The sequence below is a fragment of the Argiope bruennichi genome, chromosome 6, assembly GCF_947563725.1.
Source record: "Argiope bruennichi chromosome 6, qqArgBrue1.1, whole genome shotgun sequence".
NCBI lineage: Eukaryota > Metazoa > Arthropoda > Arachnida > Araneae > Araneidae > Argiope > Argiope bruennichi.
Genome location: NC_079156.1, coordinates 126280074 through 126294098, shown reverse-complemented (window position 1 = coordinate 126294098; position 14025 = coordinate 126280074). Strand labels below are relative to the sequence as shown.

The following is a 14025-nucleotide window of genomic DNA, read 5'->3' as shown; positions in this document are numbered from 1 at the left end:
TTTCGTTAATATTTTTAAAATTTTGAAAGTGATTGCTTTTATTTGCAATTTAAATCTCTTAAACCTGTTTTTGTTTTTTTTGTTTGTTTGTTTGTTTGCTTGTGTCAACCAGTTAATATTACTTTGTCCCATTATTTTGATATTTTATTCATTAAAACTCATTGTTCCAGTATATGAAAATGAAACATGGTTGAATGTTAAAATCCTTTTAAAATAATCGTAATTTTATGTTAATGTGCTGATTATTATGTTTCTACCCATCCATTAAAATTTCCGCCAAACTTAAAATAATTGCAATACTCAAACGCACTCTGAGTTTCTACAAGTATAAGTATTTGGAATTTAAGATAGTTTGGCTGTTTCTAATTTATATGATAATAAAACAAGAATCTTCTTATAACTCGAATTTATAAATAATAAATAAGGAATCGAACCATCATACTGTGTAAATGGAAATTTGGAATTATAAAAGGTAATAATTATATTCCCTTCAACACAATGCAGATTATTATTTTCTATAATTTAAAATTCAGAAATGACTTATAATAATGAACAAATGGGTTTTTTTTTCTAAAATATCTGTTATTTTAGAAGAATGTATTAAACTTGAATGAATTTACCAAACAACGTAAAAATCATACACATTTCAGAATGCACTTCGTTTTTTGCACAAATTAACATTTCACACGGTGGCTAATGCTAAAAAAATGTAATTAAAACAAAATGTTTTGCATAGACATTGAATTATGGAAATTTTACATTGCACATACACAAGAATCAATTCATGAAAGCGCATACTTATATAACTTTAAAATTTTAATTAATAAATTTTCCGGTAAAAGAATAGAAAATACACTCCTGAAAAATATGTTAAGTTATCACAAAATAAATTCTGTTTGGCAGATATTTTAATCTGCATAATTTTATCTTAAACCTTTTCATCGATTATTTTTCAGCCCTGAAGATTGTCAGATGAACTTAAAATCGAATTTTCAAATAGAAAAAACGCTCCAGAAAGTCCACCCAGTATTGATATAAGAAAATTCATATTAAGATGAAGGTCATCACAACCCTGTTATTTTCACAGTGCTATTCCAAAATTTTTATCGGGTGAGATTAAATTTTCTATAACTTTTAGTAGTCCATTCGATGTATACTCACCCTTGGAAAAAATACACACCAGCAAGTTTATTAGCCATCAAGAAAAAAGCACTTTTCGGTTTTATTTATTGGCAAGCTGACTGTCAAGAAAAAGCCTCTTAGTATTCAACCGGTTTAAAAAGGGGTGGACGGGTATGGTGGAAAACCTAACATCACTTTTTTCGCATTTAAATAAATGTAAATCTATTAAACTCAGAATTTAAATAAAAGTCGTAGATTTTAAAGAAACCTATACAATGACCTAAAAAATTGTAAAAAGAGCTCAATCAGAGAAGAGGTAAATATTAAAAAGTACAAATCAGGGACCATATTTTTTATTTTATTTAAAATTTGGCCAAGATCCTTGTAACTATCTGTAAATATGTATTATGTAAAATGGTGTTATTGAAAAAGTAATAATATGTTTTCTTTTTAATTTACGTTTGTCGGGAAAAAAAAACTGTGTTGTTTAAAAAGGTTTAGAGGTACATTCCTTGCTAGGTGAAATACACTGAAAGAACAAATTTTGCTTTAAAAGAATTTTCTGAATTTCAAATGGTGCCAAAATAGTTGATTTTCATAAGTAAGGAGTGAAAATTTAATTTCTAGTTAATAACTTGTCTCTGTCCTGAAATGTTATTTTAAATTTTCATGGGGAAGTCAAAAAATAGGATTAGAACCTTCTAACACTGTGATTGGTTTTCGCTGTTGTTTTTGGTATAAAAATGTTGTGGGTAAGAATAACTGACAACCGATGACGTGCCGTACCTCCTACGGAAGATGTTGCACCATGGCCTGTAAATGATCCTCTTTATTCAATCATAATTCTTGCCAATGATGTCACGGCGTTCAGGTCACTCAGATTTATCTTAATGTCTTAAGACAATGCGGGGTATTTTTCGAGGTTGCTTAAATAGGTATGAACATAAGGGGCACGTGTTTGCTTTTACATTTATAAACTGAAATTTTCTCTGTTTTTAAATTGCATTATTATTTGGTTAGGCAATTTAGCAGGTTCCGAGGCTAATCTTCCGGTCAGAAGTAAAACACATTGAGTATTACGATGATGAATCGATTAGAAATTTAATACCCCATCCCGAAATGATAAAATGCCTGAAATGTTCTAATCAGGAGACCACAGAAAACTGATTATACCGAAAATTCACCGAGAATGACCAAATCACTCCCCCCCCCCCCTGCCAATTTCCGTTCATTTATGAACTAATCATTTTAGACGGAAGACCCTTTATATTCGATTTAACTTGTAGCAGGTTTCAAAGAGAAGATGATGTTTTAAAGGAATCTGCTTTCAGAACTGGATCGAAATGTTCATGAATCCAGCGTTTGACAACAAGGTTGCAGCATTTACATTTTGAAATTGTAGTGCAGATCAAAAATCCGGTAATCTTTCTTTTAGTGTTGGTAGAATCAAGTTGCCTATTTCTCCACATAAGAATGCGTTCTTGAAAATTATTTGGACCTCGCGCAAGTTTTGATTATTGATATTTACATTCTTATAATGCGATTGAATAAATGGCATCTTCGTCGTGCCTGGGAATGATAAACTTTAACAACATAGCATTTAATATCAAGTTAAATCTTCATCGAAACAGTTTTCAATGTTTTCCTAAATCCTATTATATACATATTGACCAAGACTATTGGCCATTTTGACAACGAAAGGACATGCTAACTAGCAATGAAAGTAGTTGTTTATTGAATATAAGTTCAATATTTAATTAATATTCTTATTGTTTAAAAATGTAAACAGATTTTTATTTCGAATAATAAACAACTTTTATTTTGAAATAAATATAGTCTTATCAATGGGAATTTAAATAAAAATATCAAGCACAGCAAAACTCTTTTACTTTACTTTTAGAGATTGCAATACCTTTATACCAAGATACCGAATACCGGTATTTTGAGAAATTTGTACAGTTTTATAATACCTGTATTCACAAGTTTAAATACCGTTTTTTCAGAATTTACTAGACATTTTGTAAATTGTCTCCATTATACGTGCAGGGATCGCCAACATAACAAAATAGTATACGTTTTTGTTTTCATGTCTCCTTAACGGGCAAAATTAATTTGACTGTGAATGAAAAGTTGCATCGTACAATCAAGAGAAGTGATAAAATACTGTTTGACAAAGGATTGTTAAACCCTCCGCGTCTTTGCGAATGCGTTAGAATGGGTTTAATTCGACAAAATAAGGGTGAGAGGAAAGATGAAAGGAGGCGATGTTTACATTGAACAATGAAGACTCGCGGTTTTATGAGATGCAAATATTACAGATAATTAGTAATACAGGAAGAAAAATGTAGTAATGCACAGTAAAATATTTCAGAGCAATTTTAAATTAATATAAGGAACATAAACATTAAATTATGAAGCATAAAAGAAAAATTTATGTTCTTAAAATTTGGTAATTACTTTTTTACAAAATAATAAGGATACTTTTATATTAAAATATTTTTTTTATAATAACATTAAAATGAAAACCTGAAACATTTATTTTACTACAAACTTTCATTTTTAAAAATGTGGAAGTTTCTATTTCAAATATTTCAGAAGCGTAAATGTTTTGATTATCAACGATAAATTCCTCGTCATTTCTCCGTTCTTCTGAATTAAGATGCGCATTCAAAATAGACCTATTTAAAATATGTATTATTCTTTTTAACTGATCACAACCTTTTTTTTTTTATTTTTTTTTATATAATCATCATGCTTGCAAGTACTGAAAATTAATTTCATTTAAAATAATACTGAATCCTTTGCACTCGGAAAAATCATTCGATGCAAAATTAAAATACTTGGCCGTTTCCTAAGATGAGATGAAAAGGTTGTATCACAATTTATTATTATTATTTACTAGACATAATTTATATCAATAAATGTTCAAAAAGAAATTCCTAAATTGTGCATTTCATTGTTTTCAATATGTATTTGAATCGCTTATAAAAACAGAACAGCAAAATTGAATACTATTAAGAAACTAAAAGTAGGATGTCGTAAATATAGGGGAAGAAATGATGTAGTTCAGATCAAAGTTTCTTTACATTGAGCCTCTAGTTATATGAAAGCAGTGTTGGCAATTCATGTTTCTGAACAAGTATTTAAGCTCTGAATCTAATTTTCCTTTTTAAAACGATAAAAGAAAATTTCAAAAATTCGTTTCATTTTGATGGAGTGAAAATATGTCAGAGGAGAAAAAGAACACGATAATTGCTGTAAAATGCACGAAATGGAATATTACAAGAAGATATTTTTATGTGTGCTTTCATTTGAATTAATATGATGTCATATAAAGGTATCATTCTAAACTTTTATTCCAGAGGATGAAGACACACTTTTTTGTAATGTTTGCGTCATCTCAAGAATGGCAGTTGGTTTCTTAAGTAAATACCAAGAGAAGAAGATTTCCGTGATTCAAGATAAAGCTCTCTTCTATTTAAAAATTTACAACCCTTAATAATAGTACCAATGCCATGCGATAATTGCAGTTTTTTTTAAAATAATGCCCTCTCTTCCGATCTCAAGCCACAGAAACCATCAGTTTCTCGAATTCGCCTTCAACACAAAACAACCTAAATGATTTTTTTGAATATAGAATCGCTGTTCATTTCTTCATCTTTTGCTGCAATAGCAGTTTTTATTGCAGATACTTCTTGATATGTTTTCAAAGCGATTACAAGAGCTTATCTGCTTTCCTCAATTGACAATATTTACAACATTAGACAAATATATGAACCGAAGCATATTACACTATTAATTTTGAATGCCATATATTTCGTCAAAGTAATTAGCAAAATGAACTAAGAAATCTTTCGCGTAATGAAGAGGTACAGATAAAAGAATAAAAAAATTCCTGTGTTTGGAAAATTCCTATATTTTAGTTCGTAGTCAGACATGATACCAGAAACATGTTTTTTGGCTCCAGGGATGCAAGAAACACGGAGATTAGTCAATTTCGCAATTTAGAATCTTTCGACGAACTCTTTATCTATACTTCGAATAATTGAAATAAAATAGAGTTTTTTTTTTTCATTAGAAAAAAAAAATAATTTCAGATTTAAAATGTGCAACTAATTACCTTGAAGCAAGATAGGAGGACTAAACGGAATAAGACAGTTATGGTCTTTGCTGCTTTGAATTATTTGGAAAAAAATTAAGAGTTATGAATTCAATGCATCATGTACAATCTCTAGAGACATGCATTATGTGCTGTGGGAAAGACAACATTTAATATCCGTATTTATTAAAATTACTAAAATGATAACGTAGAAGAAATTTAATTAAAAAAATTAAAATTAATTCATTTTATAATTTGTTTATTGAATGATTTTAAGTTCATAATTTTATGGCTTTTTGAAGTAAAAGTGTATGCAAAATTGTTTTTAGCCTATCCTGAGTTTCCTTTCATACAAAATAAAAAAAATTACAACCAATTTCTTAACTGCATTATAAAACATTAAAATAGTTGTAGGAATCAACTTAATTGAGTAAGTTGATCCAAGTGACGTGCGATCAGTTGAACTTATAAATTAATATTGATAGTTAATATTCTCAGACTTTAAAATGTCACTTTCTTTTTAACCCTTTGCGACCGGGATGGTGCTTCTCTCTCATCCAGCAAGACAGTGCATCATTTTGACATTTATTTATGTTTTTTTTTCAGTTTTTATTGTTAAAAATACCTGCAGAGTAGTAAGAAGATTCAAATTAATTAAACGGGAGATTTAAAACAATTATATATAGTTTTTTATCGAAGCAATAAATAAATCTTTGTTTTAGGTGAATACTTATGCATCGAATTACCTTTCGGAGTGCAAAGTTTCATGATACACAATATTGTCAGCTGAAGAAATCATTTTAAATATTGAATTTTAACTTTTAAAAATTACTACAAGTATAAAAAGCGAATTATCCTCATTTTTTTTTTTTTACAAATTCCTTAAAGCGTTCTGCTGTCTGTAGGAAATGTCAAGGAAGATCGGTTAAAAAGTAAATTCCACATTTGACATATGATAAAAATACCTTCATTTTTTTCACAATCATGGCATGTAGAAATCGATTCGTTTAATGTTGACAGAAGGTATCAGTATATTATTAAAAGATAACCAGCTTTTTTTTGGATCTGTTTATTCTCGTTTCGGTATACGTATTATCGAAATGCATTTGCAATAAACAGAGTACAATTTAAAATATAAATTACTGAAGAGATAAAATTGCAAATGTTTTAAATTGTCTTTTACTACATAACTTAGTGCTCAACTAGATCACTTCAAATAAAATGAATAAAAATTAACGATCCATTTCTGCAATACAGCATGAATTTTGAACGTATATTTTGGGGAGCTTGAGAGATAAACTCATTTAAAAGCATGTACCGACGCTGTAAAAATAATATTTATATCTGAAATTAAGATGTCAGCATTTCTTTAAAGGAACTAGCTTTTCCAACTTGGTGTAATAAAATCGCAATAGAATATAAAAATCGATTTTTTTTTTTTGAATAAACATGACTTATATGCTTTGAATAGCATGTAGACAATATCAGGATTTGGGTAAATGCATAGAGGCTCCAAAAACCTCACATTATTTCATTACTTTTATTTTGTGACAGATTTCGTACTTCTGGTCTTGATGAAGGGAAAGATTTTCCTTTCTTTTCAAATGCATTTAAAAAGGAAGGTACTCATTTATACTATAGGGTATTCATGAGTATTTTAACGTTGGTAAATATTTATTTAAAATTACTTTGTGTATTACAAAATGGAAAACTTACATAAAATTTTCTTTTTTGAAGAAATACCGGGTTTTGGCGATTTTCATAGAAGCTTCTTTGTTTTTTCTTGTGTTACACCAGTTCTTTGGATATTTTTTTGCGTTATAGGAGCAAAAACATGCGGAACCGAATGGGAAATCTTTTGAACTTCTTTACAACTACTGTTTTTTTTTTTTTTTTTAATATTTTTTTCTTGAATTTTCCTGCAGTGGAATCCGTATAAAAAAAACATGTAATATGGTAAACGAAATTGCTCTTATCTTCATAAGAATGTCGTTTAGTTTTGTATATAGTAACTTGCCGTTTTAAAGCAAGTTTACGGCTATTTTGGGAAGGACCTAATCATTTTGAACAGTAGTCAGATGACGAGGACTACACCAGTGCTGCCTCCTCCTCAATAGTCCCACACCAGCGGAAGAATGTTTGACCAGGACTTTTTACATGCATCAAACACGATTACTCGACGGGTCTTCAGTAGAAAGGGTCTAGAACCTGAAACCCTCCTGTTCCGAAGCCGAAACCTTACCACCAGTCCACCGCAGCCCTTCATAAAATTCCAATTTAAAATTTTGTTCCATAGATTGGATTAGTGCATTCTCTGCCATAATTTCCGCCTGCGTTTTTATCTATTAAATAGATGTTCCCCTTTCTACCATCTCTTTTTCAGTGAAGATATCCCCTAATTAACTGCTAATTACGGAGGATAGGCAAATGGCGTTGATGGAAACTAACTTGTTAACATGTCGTCCATTGTAATTAATTAATTTCGAATCGATGATATTATTGCCGTTTTAATATCTTATTATTTAACGCAGTAAAAATTAATCTTATGGAATCATCCTGGTATGGTTTGTAAGTTTAAAGAGGGAGGGACCACCTCAGGTGTCGCCCACGTCATCTCACCGTGGTTCAAAATGACGAGATCCGTTCCCAAATAGCCCTAGTGTTGCTTTAGAAACGGGACTTTAATATAACTAAACCTATGAAATCCTCGTCAAATGTATCGGGTTTAGTGTGCAGCAACTCTTTCAATTATTTTATTAACATTCCTTGTCATCTCATCACATTTTAAATGAAACTATTTGTCCATATTATATAAAATAATATTTGCGCAGGATCAAAAAAAAATAATTTAGATGAAACTATATATAATACATCATATGGATTGCCTTTTTATTATTTTCCAGTTTCATAATAGATTAGTGCATATTGAAAATGCATCTACCTGAGGTATCTTAATTCCAGAGGTACCTGTCCTATCAAATCTCCTTTAGAGTTTATGATTTCCTTCGTCCTCCATTTGTAACCACCTCCTTTTTTTTAACTTTCGACTCGAAGATAGGGTATCTATGTACACGTCGATTTTCTCTTTCTATATCAATTAAAAGAAAACGCACTCTCTCTATGTGTGAGTGTATTAACATTCTATAAATTATACATTGTATAAACTAAGTCTTCCAAATTTGATACAAATATGCTATTGAGGAAAAACATACGCAGCTGAGATTTTATAAAAAGTTAAGTTTTTCAATTAGTAAAAAAAAGGTGTTTATGTCTTTAAAAATATTCAAAACATAACCAAATAATTTAGATTGAAAATAACAAATTATAAATTATTTCAGAATAAAATGCTAAATTTTTCTTATATTTTATGAGATACATATAAAAAAATACTATCATGCGTTTCTCGCAATTTAAATTCTTCTTACATACAAATGAAACAAAAGCAGACGGAGATTCGGTACGTCAGCCAGAAAAAAACTTTTCTATCGGAAAGTTCTTTTAAACAATACAATAGAAATATAAATACAATACAATAGAAGTAGAAGTAAAAATATTGTTTTCAAAACAAATTTGAATAGCTAATAAACTCTTTGACCTACGAATTTCCTTGATTTCCTAATTAGATGACGCATCAAAATTGGATCATTTATAATTATTTTCCCTATCATAATGATGTGAGATTATTTCAGATATTGAATAAGTTTTAAAGTGATTTTGCATTTTAAATTACTTTATATTACTTAATTTCAGATATAAAATTAAAAATGTAGTTATTCGAGGAATGAATCAAACCCCTCATTGTATGTGAAAGCGAAAATGATGTTAAGTTATAGAACTATAAAGAATTTAAATAAAGTATCTTGTAACGACAAAATTCCACTTCAAAAATTAAGAATGTAATTCAGAAGCAAATATTAATATTTGCATATCTTTTATAGAGTATTAATTTAATTCAACCTACATACATAAAATCATAAGAATTTCCCATTCTCTAAATGGAACATTTAACAATCAATTGAATGAAAAAGCAACATCTTTCAGCGTTGTTTCAGATTAATGCATTATTTTCAAACTCAATCAAAGTGAAATGGCCACTGAATTTATTGAATCGTATTCAATAAATTCTCTGATGAAAATAACCCGAAAGCCTTTTCTAAAGAAAAAAAAATATAAAATAACTATATTAATCATTATTAAACTATGTAGAAGAAACAAATGTCTTCTACCATGCAAATTCGAATGATTTACAATAAAAAAATTCTTTGTAAAATTCATCTGTACCAATAAAAACACATTTTTATTCTTACAGTTTGAACAATTTGAAATAACATTTATTTATTAAATGCATGTATCGCACAATTATATTAGTGTACTGATTACGCACAAACACATTGTTCATCAATAACAGAAATTTAGTATCTGTAGCTTAAAGTCAGAAAATTCTGTTTTCTTGCATCCATTTTATCTCTAACACGATGCTATATCAGTTATTCGCTGGTCGAATCAAAGCTGTGCTTAAAATACTTTCAAGTTAAATACATAAAGACCAGTAAGTTCATATCCAAGAAAATGATTCGAAGACATGTTAATTTATTAACGTATAGGAGAAAAGATTGGACATCAAATGCATCGGTACATCAGGTCAAAACAATCAGGATGAGAGAAAGGGTGACAATATTAAAAATACGTGCATATAAATCATTTTTAGTCTCACATGATTCGAACTGAAACGTTCATTTTAAGTACAAAAATCTACAAAACTTTTAATAAAAGAGTATCTTGCATTGAAACGACACAACGAAAAAATAAGCCGAATCACAATATCTTGATTGTTAACAATGGGGAAAAAACGTAAGATGAAATGTTACTAAAAATAATAAAACTATGGCAGTTTTACTTCAACAATTGAATATATTGCTATAAAATAGTTTAAAAAATGTTTTTTTTTTAATTTGTTAAAAAGAAAATACCAATACACGTTTAAAACATGTAACATTGAAATGATTATTCTTCGAATTATAGTATGTTATAAAATTAATTTTTCGGAAATTATTGTGCAAACGTGCTCAAACTTTACTTTTTTTAATTAATTAAATTACAAACAAACATTTAAAAAAATCGTTTAGACCTCCAAATTCTCAGTCCTAAAAATGTATATAAGACAAAATTTGCAAATTTTATTTGCCCTGTATGTGACAACTACTCACGCGTTCATCTTAAGTACTAAAACAAATTATTGAAATCATTGGGAAAATTGATACTGAATTTATTTCTTTCATAGAAAATGACTATAAAGAAATTTTTAGAAAAGAAAAAAAATATCACAGAGACATTGGAACCTTAGATCTAATATAAAAATATTTATTAAACATTTTACAGAAAGGCATTCAATATCTCTCACAGAACACGATCTTCAAGAATTTGAAGAAAGGTACTCCTTGCGAAATTCATCATTAATAATAAAAAATAGTTTTTACGTTTTTTTCTCTATTTTCGATCGAAGTAAAAATTATTCATGAATAAATATTAAAGCCCAAAAAAAGTTTTGCTTGCACCAGTTTACCATTTATTACAATTATTAAGGGAACCTAAGTAATTCTGTTCAGTTAAAATATTGTAAGATGTACCATTATTTAAATACGATTCCAAGTTAGCATTAAACTTATTTCCCAAATATACTGAAAAACTAGAAATAAAACAGTAAGTAAAATTAAATTTGGAAATAATTAATATTGAACGAAAACCAAAACAAATATTAATAATATTTTTATTAAAAAAGAGAAGAACATACATTTTTAATATGAATTGGTTAAAATTTTTATTAGGATTTTAAAAAATATTATCAGTATTAATACATTCAGATATAAATGAATTTCAGCTAAAAATATATTTTCATTGTCAATTATTAGTAAAATACAAGTAGCTTATGGGTTCTATATCAGGAAATATATTTCGTCAAAGTAGTAAAATATCTACAGTCATTTTAAAAATAAAATTGTAACAACTTTGAGTTAAAATACTTTCAATACGATAAAAAAATTTTAAATAATTTATTTCATAGAAGAGTAAAATAATTGTTTTTGTAATTTGCTAATTGATTTTAATGGTGCTTTCTCCTTTGATGACTCTTGCAATGGATGCTTGTCGTGAATGTCTTTCCACAAACTGGGCATTTATAAGGTTTTTCTCCAGTGTGGCTCTGCATATGTCTCTTTAGACTATATTTTAGTGTAAAAACTTTTCCACAGTCATCACAAACAAAAAACTTGTCACCGGTGTGGGTTCGATAATGACTGTCGAGTTGTCTTTTCTGATTAAATTTTTCTTCGCATATATCACATACATAAGGTTTATCACGGGTGTGGGTTCGATAATGCCTGTCGCGATGTTCTTTCTGATTAAATTTTTGCCCGCATATATCACATACATAAGGTTTTTCTCCAGTGTGAATTCTGTAATGTCTGTTGAGATCTGATTTCTTAGAGAATTGTTTATTACATGTATTACACAATAAGGGCAGGTCGCCAGCGTGGGTTCGATGATGGGTTTTAATAGTATCTTTCCTATTGCAGCTCTTAGGAAATTTCTTCTTACGAGGACAGACCCCGGAAGCTCCAGCCACAGCATTGTCATGTGTTTTAGAAGAAATATCTTCTTTCGCTTTGACGTTCATTTTCTTCTTCTTATTTTGACCTTGAAAGTGCACTTCCAGTGAGATATGTTCATCACTTGCGGCCTGTGATTCATGTATCTTGCCATTTCTTGGCTCCTTACTTCCTGGTGAGACATCAGGATTCACAATCAGATTCTCTGTTCGTGAAATATTATTACTATCTGAATGAGCTTTTTTAATAACACATTCTTTTGAATTCATAAAAATATTTTTCTCGTTATTGAAACACTGCTATTTGCTCTCTTCAAGTGGCATTTTGCATTCTTCTTTAGCTGTTGCATGCATGAGATCTGATACATCTAATACTCTCTGCTTTTGTAAGTCAACACCACTTGGTCCGATGACACCTATCGTTTTTTCATAAGTTTCGCACTGGTCAGTTTCAGGTCTGTAACGGGATTCAACATTTTCTGAAGAAACTGTAACAGATGCATTTTTATTCATTTCTTCGATTTCAATCACCTCAACGTTTGAAATAAGATTAAAATATGAAATATCACAAGGATTCTGTGTTTGTGCATTGTTGGAGCTCTCTGCAGAAGTCCTACACCAGTTTCCCTTTGAGAAAAGCGACTTAACTTCTTCATTATTTTGAAACAGCGATAAATTTATGAGCCCAGGATTTTCTCTTTCGTTTTGTTGGTCAGCTTGGCTTAAATGTCGAGAACTGTCCTTCCAATGTTCTGGTAGTGAATACACGTTGTCATCATTCTTATAAAAGAAGCAAGGATGACTCTCACCATAAATCACTACGTTGTCGCAAATTTGGCACAGGTATCGAGCCATTAATTTCCAACTGAATAAAATTTTTGACTGAACGCAAATTTATAATAAATGGTTAAATAACTGCAAAAACTGGGATTTTCTTTTTTTTTCCAGATGCTTCATGTTATAAACGTTTTTATCGAGATTTAATTTTCGTACCTATGGTTGCAGTTATAATATATTCAAACGATGAATAAATTATGAACTTTTCGTTTCTTAAACAACGTGCTAGAGCACTTTCCCTAAATTCAAAAATCTGATATGTAATATTTAAAATCAGTATTCGCTTTATTTCAATATTTGAGCTATCATTTCATTTATCTTAATCAGCATATCGACTGAATTTTTAAAAAAATGGATTATGATCTAGAATGCCTATTACTGTCGCAGAGATAGCATAGAAATATTGATAATGGGTGAACTTTTATAATATGAGTTCCATAATTGATTCGAATTTACAACTTTGATGATTTATTTCATCAATTAGAATTCTTGTCAATTTAAAATATATTTGTTTATGAAAGCAGGTATTATTTAAAAAAATGAAAGGCGTGAACTAGATCTTAAAATAGAATTGTACTGCCCATAAAATAGAAATTTATCTTAAACATACTTTTATCAAAAACATTTCTATGAATTTTTCCCTCTTAACTGTACTTGAAAATAAGAAATGGTTTAAAATTTCTTACGATTCTGTTAAAGAATATTTTGCTAAAATTTTTATAATAAAATAAAATTTTCTTATCTTTTCAAAATCATTACAAAAGATTTTTTTGAGTGGATAAAAATATAATAGAATTTATTTTTATGGTTATTTGCCTATAACTTATAATTTTGTAATCAGATTAGATATAAAATATTGATAATATCAGTACTTGTTCCTGAAAGTATAATATCAGTAAAATAAAATTTATACATTTTTTTTTATTTCTTTAATATTATCATTTTTGACATATTGGAGTTTTCTATTTCAAAGCGTTAAAGAGCATACATTTTAATACTCGGTAACAGACTACTTGCAGACTACTACTATTGGCTACTCGGTAACTACTACTATTGGCAGAGTTCCAGCCGCTTCATTAGACAATAATCCTAAATTATGATTTTCTTTCAAAATAGACCTTATCTTTTGTTTAAATTCCGATATTATAATATGAAACCTTAAACATCAAGATTATTCTGATTTTGTTCTTTCTTATGCAATTTAATTTTAAATTTTATAAATTAAATAAATTCTGTATTTAAAAGAACAGAGTGATTAATGAGAGATGAATGTATGATGTTGGAAAATTTTGATTTTCTAGAATCAATGTAAAGTGGATCAATATCCAGCATGTAAAATATTATGTGACATAAAAGAGAAATC

General features: G+C 28.8%; 1 protein-coding gene across 1 annotated transcript; it reads right to left on the bottom strand.

Moving 5' to 3' along the window:
• Positions 1-11315: 11315 nt before the first annotated feature.
• Positions 11316-12095, bottom strand: LOC129972655 (gastrula zinc finger protein XlCGF62.1-like). The gene has a single exon (XM_056086868.1). The coding sequence runs from the start codon at positions 12093-12095 to the stop codon at positions 11322-11324; it is 774 nt and encodes a 257-aa protein (XP_055942843.1). The 3' UTR covers positions 11316-11321.
• Positions 12096-14025: the final 1930 nt, after the last annotated feature.

Coding starts and splice junctions, on each gene's coding strand:
- LOC129972655 (XM_056086868.1), bottom strand. CDS start 12,095: ATGAATTCAAAAGAATGTGTTATTAAAAAAGCTCATTCAGATAGTAAT.